Source organism: Perissodus microlepis, chromosome 23, assembly GCF_051167445.1.
Source record: "Perissodus microlepis isolate ML-2025 ecotype Zambia chromosome 23, ASM5116744v1, whole genome shotgun sequence".
Classification (NCBI taxonomy): Eukaryota; Metazoa; Chordata; class Actinopteri; order Cichliformes; family Cichlidae; genus Perissodus; species Perissodus microlepis.
The window spans coordinates 32412455-32428411 of record NC_140482.1 but is presented as its reverse complement, the minus strand read 5'-3'; the positions used below and the strand labels follow the sequence as shown (position 1 = coordinate 32428411).

Genomic DNA, 15957 nt, shown 5'->3' with positions numbered 1-15957 from the left:
AGGTACAGCTATATCTGCAGCACCAAACCAGCTGGCAGTCTTTCTTTTTACCAAACTACCGGCACAGTAACAGCAAAGGTGCAAAAGTTAAGGACAGATGGTGTAAAAGATGGGCGTAGGTTTAGAGTCTGCAAAATGAAGCAAGCACAAAGTCTTTTAAGACTGTCTTCTTTCTAATGACCAGCAGGGGAAGACTCTGCATGCACCTTTAATGATATTCTGCACCAGAGCTTAATGAGCCAGAGTTAAACGACATCAAAAGATCCAGCTGTACGCTCGGCACACAGCATAAAGCCGAGCTGTTACTATGAAATACTGAAGATTTTATTTAAAAATGCAAGCATATCAAACAGGATTAAAGTCAGGTGGAAAGGAATCTGCACATCAACTGTCATCGCACTGAACCAAATTCAAAGTGCTCAAAAATATTCTTCAAAGGTTAAAAAAAATACACTTGAAGCCAGCAAAGCATGACTAAGAAATATTTAACCTATTTGCACACAGAAAATTAACTCTCATACACACATCGAAAATAAAAGTGCACACACCATACACACCTCAGAAAGCATGCGAGTGCTTTCTTAATGTGCATTACACGCTTGTACGACTCACCTGGTTCAGTGAACACAACTGCACGCCTCATGTACCAGAGTGTGTACCAGTCTGTGTTACTGTGTCAGTGGACTCTGAAGGGCCACAGCCACGGGCAACTAGACTGAAGTGTGATTCTCTCCAGTGTGCAGACTGTGTGGGTGTGTGCAGGTGAAACAGCCTTGCTTTGAATAAATCTTTATGTTTAATTGCAGCACAGCCAGGCTTCCAGAAATCCAGCTTCTTCACTGTTCATTCCCACAATCTAAAATGTAGTGATGAACAGAGTGATCAGGAGGGTTGGGTGCTAAGTTACTAGCTAAAGAGTAACGAGCTTGCTTTACAAGGATCATCTGTACACTGTATGGATTCACAACTACTAAATAGTGCTGAAACAGAACAAAAATTAAGCTGTAATTTTACTCATTGAAAGCCAGACTGAGCACAGATTTTTTTTAGATGATCTGTGAGCACAATTAACAGCAAAGCAAGCATTTAAAATGCTCCAAACAGCACCAAGACCAGTCGCTAACTCACATTAGCTGAGGTGATGACTGCTGTGTGACCGCAGCTACCGTATCTGGCACTTCTCTTTTCCTTTTTCCTCTTTGCTTCAAAGGTGGGGACCAGGTCTGCAACCGCTCGCAGTGAGTTTTCGTGTTCAAAGCGCATTTGTGTGGCAATAAGACGCTAAGTCTGCTATCAGTTTGCAATACATTGGAGTCAAGTTGGCAATTACATGCATCGCAATCAACTGCGATAAATCAGTGCAAATCTCAAATCTGTTGATCTCTGCAAACACAGAACTTCGCATTAACTAACATTCAGAGTCGACCCAAAACCTCACAGATGTGAAGCAGAAATTCACAAAGGTAGTTGCTGCAGGATGCTGATATATGACACGGGCGACTTTGTTTTAATAAAACCAGAATACAAGCAGTTTGCTGAGAGCTGAGTCGAGTTCCTTACTGCGAAGACACACACTTTTGATCTGCACTTTTGCCTCCAATCACCTTGTGATCTCGGTTGGTTGCCAAGAGGTTGAGGGTGTTGCTCACTCAAGTTGGTCACTGCAAGGACATTTCAATCTGGACTTTTTGGAGCTGGCCTTTTGGGATTTGTGGATTTGTGGAAGTGTTTGGTCGTTGGGTTTTGGAAGTGTTTGCCGCGTAAGGTTCGCTTTTCTGCTCTGTTTCTGCTCAACTGCAGGACTCGTTCACATCATTACTACTCTGCTATCAAGTTAAAATATCATGTATTGCATTATCAGCAATTATTATTACTGGAAAGTAAAATTATGCTGCACACGACAGAGTAAAACAAAAATAATACACCACTATTTTAATTGAATTTATTACATTAAAAGCTTTCACTTGATTTTATGCCAACTTATTCACCTATTTTATTAAAGTTTGACTCATTTTTACTGTGCTGCATTTAACAGATTGCCATCTCGCTCAAGGGCAAAGCGGCAGATGTTATAAGTTGTAATATTGTGTTATTATTGCAGCAAAGACGGGTCTGCTACAGCTACAGCTGGAAGAAGGACACTTGTGAAGGCCAGATGGTTCCTCGAGGGTCACCTAACATCTCATCTTTGCCCCGCTGCCCTTCTTTGCTATTGTGTGAACGTTTTTTTGTCGGAGGCTTACTTCATGCATCGGGAGTAAAGCTGGCATCGTGCCACTGGTACTCTGACCACACAGGACGGGAAGGCGAGGAGCAGAGTGTGGCTCATCCGGTCTAGAGTCAGGGACAACAGCTGCCTGGCCTGCAGAGAGTCCTCAGCACACCTGCAATGAGCACACACACAGATGCAGATACACATAAAAAAAATATTTTTTAGAATTACACAATTTCAATTACCAGACCGAGGCAGCACATTAAACCTCTGACCCCACTTTTAGCTTTACAGCTGGAAAAAAAACTCCCTAATGACCAAATATGAAACACAGCCAAACATAAACAGCTTTATAAATAAAAGCCATAATAAAAAAGTAATTGATTAGAGAGACCATGCGTGTAGATGTTACAGTATCAACCCAAAAATCCACGGCGCTGATTATAGAAGTTCGAGGGGTCGGCTGGCCATCAAATCCAGCACCAGAAGCTGAATCTCATCTAATTGGCACTTAGAGCTGCGATAGCTGGCACCGACCTGCCTTCACGTAGCTGATTTATACCTTTTTATGCACATGTGCACTCATGCATGAGTTGTATCTGGATGGTTTATGGTAATAGCATTGCAGCGGGCCCACAGTCATTAAGAAGAATCTATCATTCTGCTAAGGCCAAGCTGTGAGTCAATTCTTCACAGCCAATATCACAAAAGGGAGGGGGGGGGGGGGGGGGGGGCAGTGAAGGTGAAGAAAATATCACGTAGCTAACAAATGTAGGAAAAAGGCAAAAAAAAAAAAGAGTCTGGTAAAGAGAAAATGAAAGACATTCGGTGATTTTAGGTGATTGCTTGGTTCACTGTGGAAGCCGACCTATCACAGGTCAGTGTTTTTTTTCTGTGATGACTTCTTAAGTGAGAACTATGTTAGCTGCCCTGTTTCTGTGTGACCTGTTTTGTCTGTGGATATAAGGTGAGTCTGCGGTCTGCAGAAAAAAAATGATGTGATAGTGCTCCGTCTCCTGATTAGCTGGATCCCTGCTGTGAAAGCCCGGAAAGCTCACCTCACCGTGCGGACCAAATTACTCCAGTCCACATAAGCCTATTCACAGGACCCTCTCATTTCACTTGCCATCATCTCTGTCCCCCACTTTGTCACATCTGACAGAAATTGGTGTTTGGGGGGAGATGGAAAAAGAAAAGAGAGTGGTAGATACATGAATAACAAGTGAAACCGTGTGAGGAGATGGGATTGTGTTGCCAGTCTGTTGGTTGAAGGAATAATACTTTGTTTCCACAGGGAAAAATGGCATATATCAGTGAGCACAATTAGCTAAAACAGAAAGCTCGTGTTTAGAAACATGTACTTTGTTTTTTAAATGACTCTAATTAGCCTCGGTAAAAGATAATCACCAGCCAAAGCTGCGTGCATCTGTGAGGCAACCCCCCCCCTCCCAGCCCGGAGTCATCCACCATCTCAACAAAGAACAAAAAGAAGACTGAAAGGCTATTGTACCCTGTGTTCATTACGTAATGATGGGCATTCAGAGGAGCCTCAAAGCTGCGCGCCTCATGCAAAATGCTAATTAGAATGGATCAAGAAGCCCAATCTACTCCGATCTTCTGCCAAGATCCAGATATTAAATGTGATTCAGCTGCAGTCTGAAGATAAGGGATCAATTTTCCTGACAATCTGTAACTTTGGTCAAGATTAAAGATATTGTGATTTTATCATCGTTTCATTACTGATGTTTTCTCACTAATGCTGCTCTTCTCAGGCTCGTTAAAACATGTTGAGATTTCTCGATAATGAACATTAACCGCTTTTCTTTTCTGTTTGCCTAATTCCTATTCTCTGCAGGCCGTTTCATCTCCTCACATCTGCCACAATTACGTACATCGCACAACGAGTAGGTGAGCTTTTCTGTATGATTCGACGTGTTTCCGAGACAAGTGCTTTTGTCTCCCCTTGCAGCGCCTCTTTTAGTAAGAGCCACATGAGATGATGAGATGAGATGAGATGAGATGAGATAGCCTTTATTTGTCAGTTGCAGGTCTTTTGCCCACAACCGAGATGACAGACCTTGCCGACCGTACATACAATACACAAACATCACATTGGAGAGACAGGTCAGGCTAGGTAGCGAGGAAAAAAAACATCGAAACATCACCTCCCCGGCTCCCCGCGCTGCGTATACATCAAAGCTAGATGTCACCTAACCCCTTCCTTCCCTCGACCTGCGTCATCTATTTGCGAGCTGTTCCACGCCAAGCTCTCTCACTACCCAGGTTTGTGCCTTAAAGGAATAATAAAGAATTTCTTCACTTTCGTGTCTATATAACAAATACCAAGTCTGCCTACGGGTAGTTAGTCACATAAGGAAAACAGCAACTTTAAAGCTTCCTGATTAACATGTCACGTACTATACATCACGCACGGATGCAATATAAACTGTCTTCACACATGCACTGGAGCCCTGAACTTTACCATGCATCACTCAGTGGAAGTGCATGAAAGAGTCTGATGCAGTCCATGTGATGTCGATTTGCACTTATTTGCACTCGTGTGGGAAAAGCAAAGGCGCCGCCTGAACCAAATGGAGTATTTCCAGTGAGGACATGTCTGAAGTGTGCTCCATGTGGAAAAGGACAGCTTCAGACGTTGTCCTCACCTAAATCCCCCGACGCCCGACGAGTTCATGTGTGAAAATGGCTCATTTTTAATGAAAGAAACCTGCCAGCAGTCTCCATCACACATTATTCACATCTACATCCAAAAACTATTCTTCTAACAGTCCAAAAACACGTGTGTAATTCTTAATCAGATCGTGCTTTGTTGTACTCGCTTACTTATCGGGGTTGAAGCCCTCCAGTTCTTCCAGGAAGATGTTGCTATTGGTAACGGTATTGTCCTGGTTGGGCATGATGAGAAACTTGAGGATGGTCCCTCTGCTTGAGCTGAGGAAGAGGACGGTGCGGTTTCTGTAGGGCCCGGCCTCGGTATCCACCACAATCTTATTCAGCTGGTACCTTAACCGCAGGGGAAACAGAGCGCTGCGTTAATGCCACGGCGCTGTGCAGCTCATTTGGGACTCACTTCCACAAAGTAGCTTCTGGAGGTGAGTTTATGATTTAAGTGCATTACAAATTATTGGTTTAGATGTAAAATACGGCCTGGTGTGAATTTACATCGTGATATGCCATTTTCACTCGAGTCACTGGAAAATGATATGAATTCCTTAGAGAAGAAACCGCTCATCAAATTTGCATAATAAACTAATTATGGCAGACGTTTCCGACATTAATAATATTACTCAAGTAAATGGGTTTGTCCTAGGACAATAGCAGAGTGCTGCTGATCCACACAGAGTTCTGTGTGTGTGAGTAAGTAGATGAGAATAGAAGCCATGTTGTGCCGGGTGTTTAATATTCCTCGTGCACCCGGTCCCCATAATCCCCTGGTGGCTGTGGGACTCCGTACGGTAGACAGTGGGAGGCAGGGGGCAGGCACCAGTATTTATGTGGGACTTGATGAGCCACAGCTGCTTGCCTGCTACCACAGGCTTCAACAACCAACTTATGTCGGTTGCTGTTCAGCAAAGAGAGGAGTTCATGTAAATATACAGGATTACAGGCCGTTTCAGATCTCATACACACCGCATCTCCTCTAATTAACTGTTGCGACTTGAACTGTTAAAGCGTAATTAATGTGCACCCCCAGTTTCATTCATTTTCAACTTTGGTTACAAAACAAACAATTGTGAGTATGACAGATTTAATTTGTTTTAGCTGTTACAGCTGAACACGATATCGCGGGAAAAATGAAATATGTCCATATATATTCTATATGTATGGACATATTTCCAACTGGACAGATATAATAAATCAAATGTCTCACCATTATGTTGCAAAGAGATATTTATGCAGTTTGAGTGAATAATATAGTAGTAATGCTCGGACCGTCTCACCTGACCATGGTTCTCACTATCCAGGGTCGTTGTCCCAGTGATGGGACTGCTTCATCCATCAGAGGATGGGTCTTCACAAAATTTAACATCTCATCGGGGAAGGAGTTGGAGGAATTAAACTTGGATCCTTGAACGGCACAACCACCAGGTCTGGGGAAAATAAGATTAAGCATGTTAAGCACAAAGATAGTATTATATAATTAAGCAGTCTAGACAGTCTGAGTGTCTCACACTCAGACAGATATCCTTTTTTTTTCAAAAACATACTGATCTGATTCAGTTAAAAGGACCTGACATATAAAGTAGAAATAAAGTGACAGATATGCACGAGCACAAGACGTAGATTGGAGGGCAACAAGCTTTATCCTTGTGATAAGGGATTTTTCTGCTTCAGTGTGTATCAACAGACTTTTGTCTTTCATACTTATTTAATCATATAAAAAGCACAACCGTAGCTTTAGTTCACAGGACACATCAGCTGAGGGTTCGGCTGGGACCCTTCCATCTGATTGGTTGATTCAATTCAATTTTAATTTAATTTATATAGCACAAAATCACAACAATAGTCTCCTCGAGGCATTTTTTAGTATAAAGTAGACACCCTACATTAAAACTGGGAAATCTTATAAAGGCTGCACAATTTACACCGCCCCCTCCCGCCTCCAGTTCTATGCAAGCCACTTTGAGACCCAGACATTGAAATCCCAGCTATTCCCCCTTTAATGCTAAGCCTGCTCTGGTCTATGCTTGGGGTTTTTGCTGTCTCCCCATTATAGGCTTTCAGTGTGTGTGAGAGGAAGAAGCTCAGAACAAAACCACACTGCCATATATATAATTCGCTGCAGATGGAATAACAATCCTCCATTTTTCCCAAAGTGATCCTGACTGAAAGACCCAGGAGTAAAATTCACTCATGTTACTTTGCATTGTCTATATGCCCTTTGGGGATGAAACCCTACCCACGAACGACAACCTGCAAAACACATTTTCCAAAGAGTCTTACGGCCAACTCTGACTTCAAAACAAAACTTTACAACGCAGCTTTATTCCCCTGATCATTCTTTGATAACAACTTGAACACAGGTGCACAAATTGATTACCGCCATCTGCACCTTGGTTTTGGGATGACTTCATCTGGAACAGGCGTCCAAATAGACTCTGGTGATTTCTGCTCCTTAAACCTTCCATCAAACACAGCAGCCAGCTGCTCCATGTCAAAGGCGCACACCGCCGAACCTGGAATGCTACAGAGACAGGCGATTGATAAAAAGACTTTGAACTGACACAGAATGGCTCAGTGTCAGCAGGCTGTACGTTCCAACGAGGCTGCGGAAAGAAGAAGTGACGGAAAAGAGAAAATGAGGTAGATTATAGCTCGGCTGAAAAATAGACTGTGAAACTTGAAATAGGAAAAGAGTTAAAATATAGAAAGTCAATTGTGACAAGAGAAAGAGACAGACACCCGGCAAAGATGACAAATTGGATATGGGCTGTTCATATTTTGACATCCATTACTGGAACACAAAGGAAATTGGACAGATGCTGTCAACTCTGTGTCCAAAAGAATAGATACGCGATGGATGCAACAGCTAGATTAGGCCCGTGAAAAGATCTTGGCTGGAATTCCTGAAATATAAACCAAACAGGAAGTGAGTCACTGAATATTTTCTCTTCACAAAGGGGGCAGAAGATTCCCATAAAGGAAACGAACCCAACAAAATGTTACAGTAAAACGCCTGGTGCACCTCGGAGGTTGTTTAACTACTCGCGGACCCAGCGAAAGGGCGCAGAGCATCTGTTCTGAGAAGCGTTTGTGTCCCACACTCGACACGAGCAAACACACACTGACAAAACCAACAAATACAGACACATTCACACAAAGTCAGACTCACTTCTGAGGCTACGTTTCTGCGCTTCGACTACGGAACAAAGGAGTAAAGAGAGCGGTGTCAGGGTGAGATAAGAAATGAGTTTTTGAACATGCTTCCTCCTTCCACACTGAAGTCTCTGTGTCCTCATCAATGACTAATGGAGTGCGTGGTGTGAGAACAGTGACTCAGTATTAATACCTTAGAGATACACACACACACATTAAAAAAACCTGAGACTGAGTCACCTGGAACCTGCTGCTACATAAAACCCACAGAATCCCCGTCTGTTTATTTCCTCTTCTCACGTTTCCTTCAAAAGCAAATGTCCAGCTGGTGAATGTGAGGGTCTCTGAAGCTTGCCCCCAGGACGCTGCATCAAGCTGAGAGGCGTTTCTGTTGAATGCCCCTTTGAAAGCCGCGGCGTTTGTTTGGAACGGCAGCGCCTGAAGGCTGGATTTTGGTTGCGGTAGGGAGCCGCGCTCTCCCGATGTGCCGTTTGATCAGGTCACGCCGTCTCCCTGGGTACTTATCGTTCGTAGGCAGGAATGTGACTCGACCCCGGGCGGCACGGCGGAGCTGCGGGTGTATCTGTGGATGATACGGCGTCTCTCTCGGGGCTGCAGGCACCAGATGTTATGTTTGACACATCTGCCAGCTTTGCATCACCGCCAGCTTGGCTTCCTTTCTCTACCTTCACCCGCCCCTCCAGCCCCCGGCTCTATTTTTCTCTCTCGCTGCAGGTCACTGGGCTTGGCCCGTGTTGGGCTCGGTGTCTGACAGAAGCAAGCCAAAAAGCCTCGGGCTGTTTATCTCACAGAACTCTCCTAATTATTCTCACTCTTATTTTTATTCTCTTTGTCTCTCCCACTTGTATTTTTTTTAAGTCAGTGTGTGTGTGTGTTTTCTCGCACACAAAATTCATTTCCAATAATTTCCTAGTTACTCCCTCATACTCGAGACTGCTTTTCCTTTGTTTACATCTCCATCATTCCTTCAGCCTGCTGAAATTTGCCTTCTTTGCTGGTGTTGAGTGGCAGACTGTCAAGGCTTACAAAGACTCGTGTGATGTTTGTCTGAGAGGACTTCTGTGGAGTCTGAAGGGCTTCCTCGCTGTTTAACAAACTCACTGACAGCCTGAAATATTTTCACACCGTCCAAACGGACGCGTGACACCAGGATTTTACAGGACGGAAGGAAAATCTTTTAATTGGTGGTTTAACTCTTACAGAGACTTTGGATATGTGTATTTATAGATTTTACATCAGGGTTATAAAATTTCTGTTCCGGTATAAATATAGAAAAATGATTTTGTACAAAAAAAAGTAGAAAAATAAAAGTTGTAACCTGTAGCATTTCTACAGACAGGCTTAAAGCTTTTTTCTGAGGTTTCTGATGAAACTGTGGGCTGTCACTGGGCAAGAGGCTCCCGTAAAGTATGTTGTAAAATGTTATAAAAAAAAGGTTTACTGGAACCTTTTATACTTCTACCATTTGGATCATTTGTGCCTTTTTGTTATGTCACCTATAACGTTTCTATTTTCCATTTATTATATTTTCCAGCATTCTGTTGATATTTTGCCTTTCAGTCTTAGCTTATGTTCGAGTCGCTGTGTATCTTGGTTACTGCAGAATTTAGTTTTATGCGTTTTTGTTCCCATTCGGCCTCGTTTCTGCATTGGTCTCGTTGTCTTTCTTTGTTCGGTTGTGTCTCTCTTCCTGTTTTATTCTCTTCCCCTCGAGTTGTTTTGTTCGTTACCGTTAGCTGTTCCTACCTGTATCCTCTCCCCTCATTATACGGAGTATTTAGTGTCCCCCTGTCCTTCATTGTGTCCTTCGTCGTGTCCTTTGTCGTGTCCTGCCTCTGGGGAGTGTGTTTCCTTGCTCCATGTCTCCCTGAGATTCCTAGTTTGGGGATTGTTTATTCCAGTTCAGCCACAGTTTATATTTTTGTGTTTCTGAATTAGTTGAGCATTAAAGCTCCCCTTTACTTAACGTTTGTCTCACGAGTCCTTAATTTGTGTCCACATCCTGCCCGCCACGCTGCTGAACTTTGACAATTATGTTTTTTCATACTTTCTCTTGATCTTTCCCTTTGACGTTCGTGTGGATTTTTCGTTTTCTCTCTAACTTGACCTCCGTGGCCTATTTCGACAAACAAACCTCGCTCTTAAACTCTCACTGTTTGGGGTGCCGTGGTCGTTCCACGTGCTACCTGTTCCTATCCACTGCCCATTTTTCAAGAAACAGCTAGCTGCCTCATTATGTATTCTGGTGCCTTCTCTGCTTGCAGACCCAGGGGGTCTAGTTTGTACAGCTGTGCATCCTGGCATCGTAAACCTGTTCTCCTCCTGCTCCTTGTCCTCCTCATTTCCCCTCCTCTGCTGTGTTTTCCCACAGGGGCATCCTGCTGTCCGACCCCTGGGATTCTTTACAACCAAACCCAAACATGGCCTCCCGCTCTCAGGATGCAGCAGATTTACTCTGTTTTCCATAAAATATTTTTCTGGGCGGTTATAACAAAAACTAATGAGCTGTCAGTCTGTTCCAGGAGAAATAGACGTTTTTAGCTGGCAAAACAACGACAAATAAAAATAATGAGAATGGTTTGTTTTCATTACCAGCCCCAGGTAACCCTTCAGTTTGACATCCCGCTGCTCTTTTTTAAAGATATATCATTTATTATATAAACTAGGAAACACAGCTACCAGAAAGCTCCTACACTTTCTCATAAGTTTGATGTTTCCTTGACCTTTTGAGCATCAGGTGTGCAGGAGGGTGGTCGGTAGGAAGTCTGGACTCCTCTTTCATTCCTGTTGGGAGAGAAATGACCCTGGGCTCCGGCGCTGGATCGACAAAGGAACTGGCAACCTGGGGTGATGTTATGTTCTGGAAACGGAGATGAAATGATCCCACAATGATCCAAAACAGTGGAGCAGCTGTAAAATGACTCCAGGAGTACGTGGCTCACAGGTGGAGATGAGTAACTCCCGAGCGTCCAGGGGAGACAGTAAAACCCTGACTTCATTCCCATGCTACAGTCCAACACTGCACAGGCCAAATAGCAGGAGAGAATGGCTCTTTCCTCCACTCCCGGGTCCTTCTTCGTGCTGTTTTCACTGCAAGCTGCCAGCCAAAGCAATTTGTCTGGCAAGCACTTGGCCAGTGTGGCGCAGTGGGCCACACCGGGGCCAGTGGGAGGTTTTTTTAGATCACCTCACACATTCTCTGTATCTCTTTGTGTTTACTTTCCTCTTTATCTGTCCATCTGAACCTCCTTTTCTCTCTGGCTCGGCTGCGGGTTATTTAAAACAGGGCCCAGCGGCAGGTTGCGCAGGCAGGTGTGGGCGTGTGTGTATTTAGCTGGCGTGCTTCTTCGGTGAGCTGTAAATGCTGTTATCTGGGAACCGCTGTGAATGTTTCCGAGTGTGCGAGTTTGTGTGTGCATAAAGCATCCATCTGTCTCTGCAGGCAGTGGCCCCCACTCGCAGCGGTGCCCTTCCAAACACACAGATAAGATGCAGCTGATGAAACAATTTTAGATGTCAGAGAACGCACGTGTTGTCCGTTATTGACTTCCTCGTCCTTGAGTTTCTCATCCGTCTCTTCTCCTCTTTATCTTTTTTCTCCCTTTTAAATGTACTTGTCTCCTCTGCGCTTGTCCCACCGTGCACCTCCCGCGCTCGCTGCTACAGAGCTCTATTATATTCTAAAAAATAAAGATATTCTTATAATGGGACCACTGATTGATGGCAGATAGGCTGCTGGTGGCATTACAGTGAGAGGTTTGGATTGCTATCGCACCAAAAAGAAGGCGGTTGCGAGCATTTCCAAGTGTGTGCATTAAAGTGCTTGCTCTAGCAGACACAGCAAAAGGCCATTGAGGTAGTGTAACATGAGTGGGCCATCACAGAGAAACTATACTGAATCCCGCTCTATAATATGAGCCACTTAGACTGCAATATAGTCATAGACTTTCATCCTTCTGCTGCTCGGAGTACGCAAACATTCAGAGCAATTTAGGCTCAGACTTAGTTCTAAGATGATGTCTTACAATGCTGAGAAAAACAGCATCAAAGTGCTCGGTGAAAGCATCTTCAAGCGCAGCATGATAAGCAGATTACTGTAACTGTATGAGGAAAGAGACATGGGATTAAAAAAACACTGCCAAGGCTCATCGTTTGAGTCAGCTGTGACTTACATTTTCTTTTCTCACTTTTTCTGGGTTACAGTTTGTGTTGTCTCTGGCTCTGCTAATGCCCTCAGCCTGCAGTAATCCCCCACTTAGCGGGCAACATCTCTCCTCCTCCCTCCTCCTCTCAGCGTTCTTCAGTTTAATCGTGTCTTTCAACAAATCACCCTTTTGTCCTCCATGAAAGCATTCCATGTGTCTTAGATTACTCTGTACAATCCTGACCTCTGCACCCCAACACAGGCACGTTCGTTTTTCTGGAGCTTGTAGGAAACCTTGCTCTTTCTCTCCGAGTCGGCAAAGAAAAAAACTATGGTGGTCCACAAAAGCAGCAACTATACACATGTGCATTTCTTTAAAAACACCAACCATGACAGAGACAGAGGACCCCCCTCCCCCCCAGGCCTCATTCACACATTTATTAAACAAAAAAAAATCTATAAAACAATAAACAACCCGAAAAAAAATGCACTTAAAGGCAGAAAGGTTTACAGAAGTCAGTCCCTTTGAGGTTCTGCTGCGTGTATGATGTAATATAAGCAGTGATTTCACGAAAACAACTCAATGTTGAGTTATATATCACACCTGAACATCCCATACTGAGTTCATACAAAGGCAAAAGTTTAACATAGCTAAAAAATACAGAGCAGAGTGTGGTTGAGTCTGGGACACAACCGCACTCTGTATATAAAAGATCAACAGTTAGAGTCTTGACTTGAGCATTTTCACCAATTTTGACATTGTTCATGTGTGCAAACCTACTTTATCCTGCTTTTTTACTCTAATGAAGAGCATAATTTATTAAATGAACATTCAGCAAGACTTTAAATACCACGAGCTCACCAAGAAACAAGTACAGCTGGACTTTCTATAACCACAGGACTCGTGTGGATTCTTTGAGAGAATGGAGGTCTGCACTGGTCGAATGTACAGGCCGCGCTCTTCACATATGAAGGAAAGGCCAAGATTCAGGGGTCTTAAGTCTCACTGTGTGAGAGAGAGTCTCCTGTTTGTGCAGGTACCTGTTGGCTGGTGTGGAGAACACCCCCAGGATGATGTCCCTGCCGTGCATCCTGATGATGGGGCTGGTGGAGTGGAGCAGGTTAAAGTAGAAGTGGGAATCGCCGGGCACGGAGCAGTTCAGACGGGCCTTTAAGAACGACGTCCACTGCTTCTCCAGGACGCGCTGAGACCCGCCTTGATCCCGCTTGCATACCCGGGCAACGCGTGACACCACCACCTGTGAGGAGCCGCGAGCAGAGAATATGATACTTACTATACAGAACGAGCACAGCTTGCTTATATCTCCGATGACTCCAAAGCTGGGCAGTTAATATTTCCCGAGGTTTCATCTTGAAAACTGCATATTAAAAAGCTCTTTTTAACTCCAGGGCGATCTCTGAAGAGTCATTTGCATGCTATTTGCAATGTGGAAACCCTTTTTTAACAGATCATTGTTTTATAATGCTAAATCTAATATCAATTATTCATGAAAATGTCAGTGCATCTCAAAATTGCTGCCTTGAACACACAATAGCGATGCTGCTTAAGTATCAATTTACTCTGCTCTCTGTAAACATGTCGCAGCCAGGGACCTTTTGCAAACACTCCCCAAAAGTGAATTGCTAATTTATTAAAGAAACAGGTTTATATTTATTTATTTTTATTTTTAATAAAGATGCAGCTACTGCTCCGGGGGCAAGAAATATATCAAGTCAGTAGAAATTTGGCCAGTTTTTCTTAGGTTAATACAGACAGCTGTTAATAACGGGACTTGTTGCATTAGATATGCACGTAAACAAATACAAAGGTGAAAGGTCATCGCAGTTTGTAACAGAGAGATACTAGACCTGCAGCTCTCTTCATGCTTGTATTCTAATGATAGATTCCCACATTTCTCTCCAGTTCTTTTTAAAAGATGCTGTGAATGGACCTCAAGGTAATGTGAGAGTGCTCAGCAGGGGAGGAGAATATATTTCCTTCGCAATGACTTCTTTACCTTCTCCAGGTAATTGAACTCCATGGCTATCTCTCTGAAGAAGAAGTAGATGTGAGGTCCCCACTCCACGGCACTGACAAAATACGGCTCTGTGTCGTAAGAGAAAGAAACACTCAGAGAAACAAACAAGAAAGGCGACGTGTGCAGGAGTGGTGCACGGAGAGAACAGGTTTCATGAAGTACAGGCGAGAACGAGTATAACAAAACAGCATTTCTATTTGCAAATGCATCATTAATTCCCACAGCAACCGAGCGACATGGGGGCAGTGAGAAAGAGGCAACAGCCATGCTTAATTTCATTACATGGTGAAAGGGGATTTCACAGCAAACAATAAGCACATTATGACTCCCTCGTGCTTCCGAGGAACGAGGCAGGCGTGCCTGGGACCTTCTAAAACCTGTGTGAGCATTAAGACCAGGGGCTCGGGCAATGTGATTGGCAGGTCCACTCAGTCTCCACAGTGTCCACCAGTCACACTCTGTGTTTTTACTTTGTAGCATAAACACCGGAAGAAGGTTTCTAATAGCACTGGAAATGCAAAGTGTCTTACTCTCGAATATTCGAACTGTAAAATAACTGAAGGATCTTGCGTGTCAACGAATAACAAAAGCCGCAGTCTGTGAAAAAAGCTTTCATGCACTGTGATTGGCCCGCTTGTTTCCAGCAGTCAAAGTCACCAACAAGTGCACGCAGTGTTTTTCAGTCAAATGTGTCACGTCAAAGGAAGCAGACGATGCTGCACACGGCGTTGAAGGGGCATGACGGGCTCAACGGTGGAAGCATTTTACCTGCATGCTCGAATAGACGTACACATGTGCCAAATGTAGCGTGTATCTAGGAGCATGGCTGTGAATAATGAATACACAACGAGCTTGTTGAGAACACAGCTACCGTGCCAGCGACGCTGTCATCACAGGTATAATTTATGGTGGATCTGCGGCTTTTTTGATTGACATGTGCATCGGCTAAGGGCAAAGAGGCAGCACCGCAGTGCAAAAAGGTTTCTACTCAAACCTTTTTGGGTAGAAAATAATAATAATAATGATCTATGTATCAGATTCACGAGGCACTTTAAATGGTTAAAAACTGAGTATTTTTAAAGGTTTAGATTAGGTCTACTAACAGATTCTGCTGTATTATCACAGCAGCATATAAAGTTATTAAAATGAGCTTCCTTTCCCCCTGAGCCAACAAAAATATACAAGTCTAAAGTAAAACTTTGAGATCCTGTTGCAGGCCCGGGGGGACAAACGTTTGGTTGGACACTGTGTAATATGGGTGATTCTGTGAAAGAGGCAGCTCTGTGTACAGCTAGCTGCCTGCATGCTGACTCAGACCTGTCCTACCAGCATATGCATCGATCCACGTGCTGCTAAGTAATGTGGACACAAACTCCAGCCATCAGACTCACATTAACATCAACAGCAGGCGTGATGCTGAGCGCGCTGCGCCGACATAACTATGCTTGACGGCACACAAACGAACACGCCCACTCAAAGCGTCCACACGCACACGTGTCTGCAGATACCTCTGAACCACTTGGAGTCGTGCTTCACGGTGCGCAGAGCAGGACTGTCCCCGAGGCTACGGTAGATCACCGCGTCAATGGCCAGGAAGTCCGTCACTGTGGCCGTAAACAGATTCCCCTCTGATACACACACACAGACACACACACACATAAAAACAGCTGGTGAGTTGGATCGTCTGCCAAAGCACCATCATA

The 15957-nt window shown here is 44.0% G+C and overlaps 1 protein-coding gene across 2 annotated transcripts in view; it reads right to left on the bottom strand.

Moving 5' to 3' along the window:
- The window catches only part of sema6bb (sema domain, transmembrane domain (TM), and cytoplasmic domain, (semaphorin) 6Bb), a 133660-nt gene that overhangs the window by 36944 nt on the left and 80759 nt on the right, over positions 1–15957 (bottom strand). For both annotated transcript variants that reach the window (XR_014799376.1, XM_084920502.1), the window contains exons 8-14: positions 15763–15882; positions 14234–14322; positions 13257–13474; positions 7287–7418; positions 6175–6324; positions 5057–5236; positions 2244–2384 (exon numbers count right to left, since the gene is read on the bottom strand). Coding sequence is in view for 1 of the 2 variants with exons in the window: in XM_084920502.1 (XP_084776628.1) it covers positions 2244–2384; positions 5057–5236; positions 6175–6324; positions 7287–7418; positions 13257–13474; positions 14234–14322; positions 15763–15882 (1030 nt within the window). In the remaining variant the exon portion in view is untranslated. The remainder of the gene's footprint in view (positions 1–2243; positions 2385–5056; positions 5237–6174; positions 6325–7286; positions 7419–13256; positions 13475–14233; positions 14323–15762; positions 15883–15957) is intronic.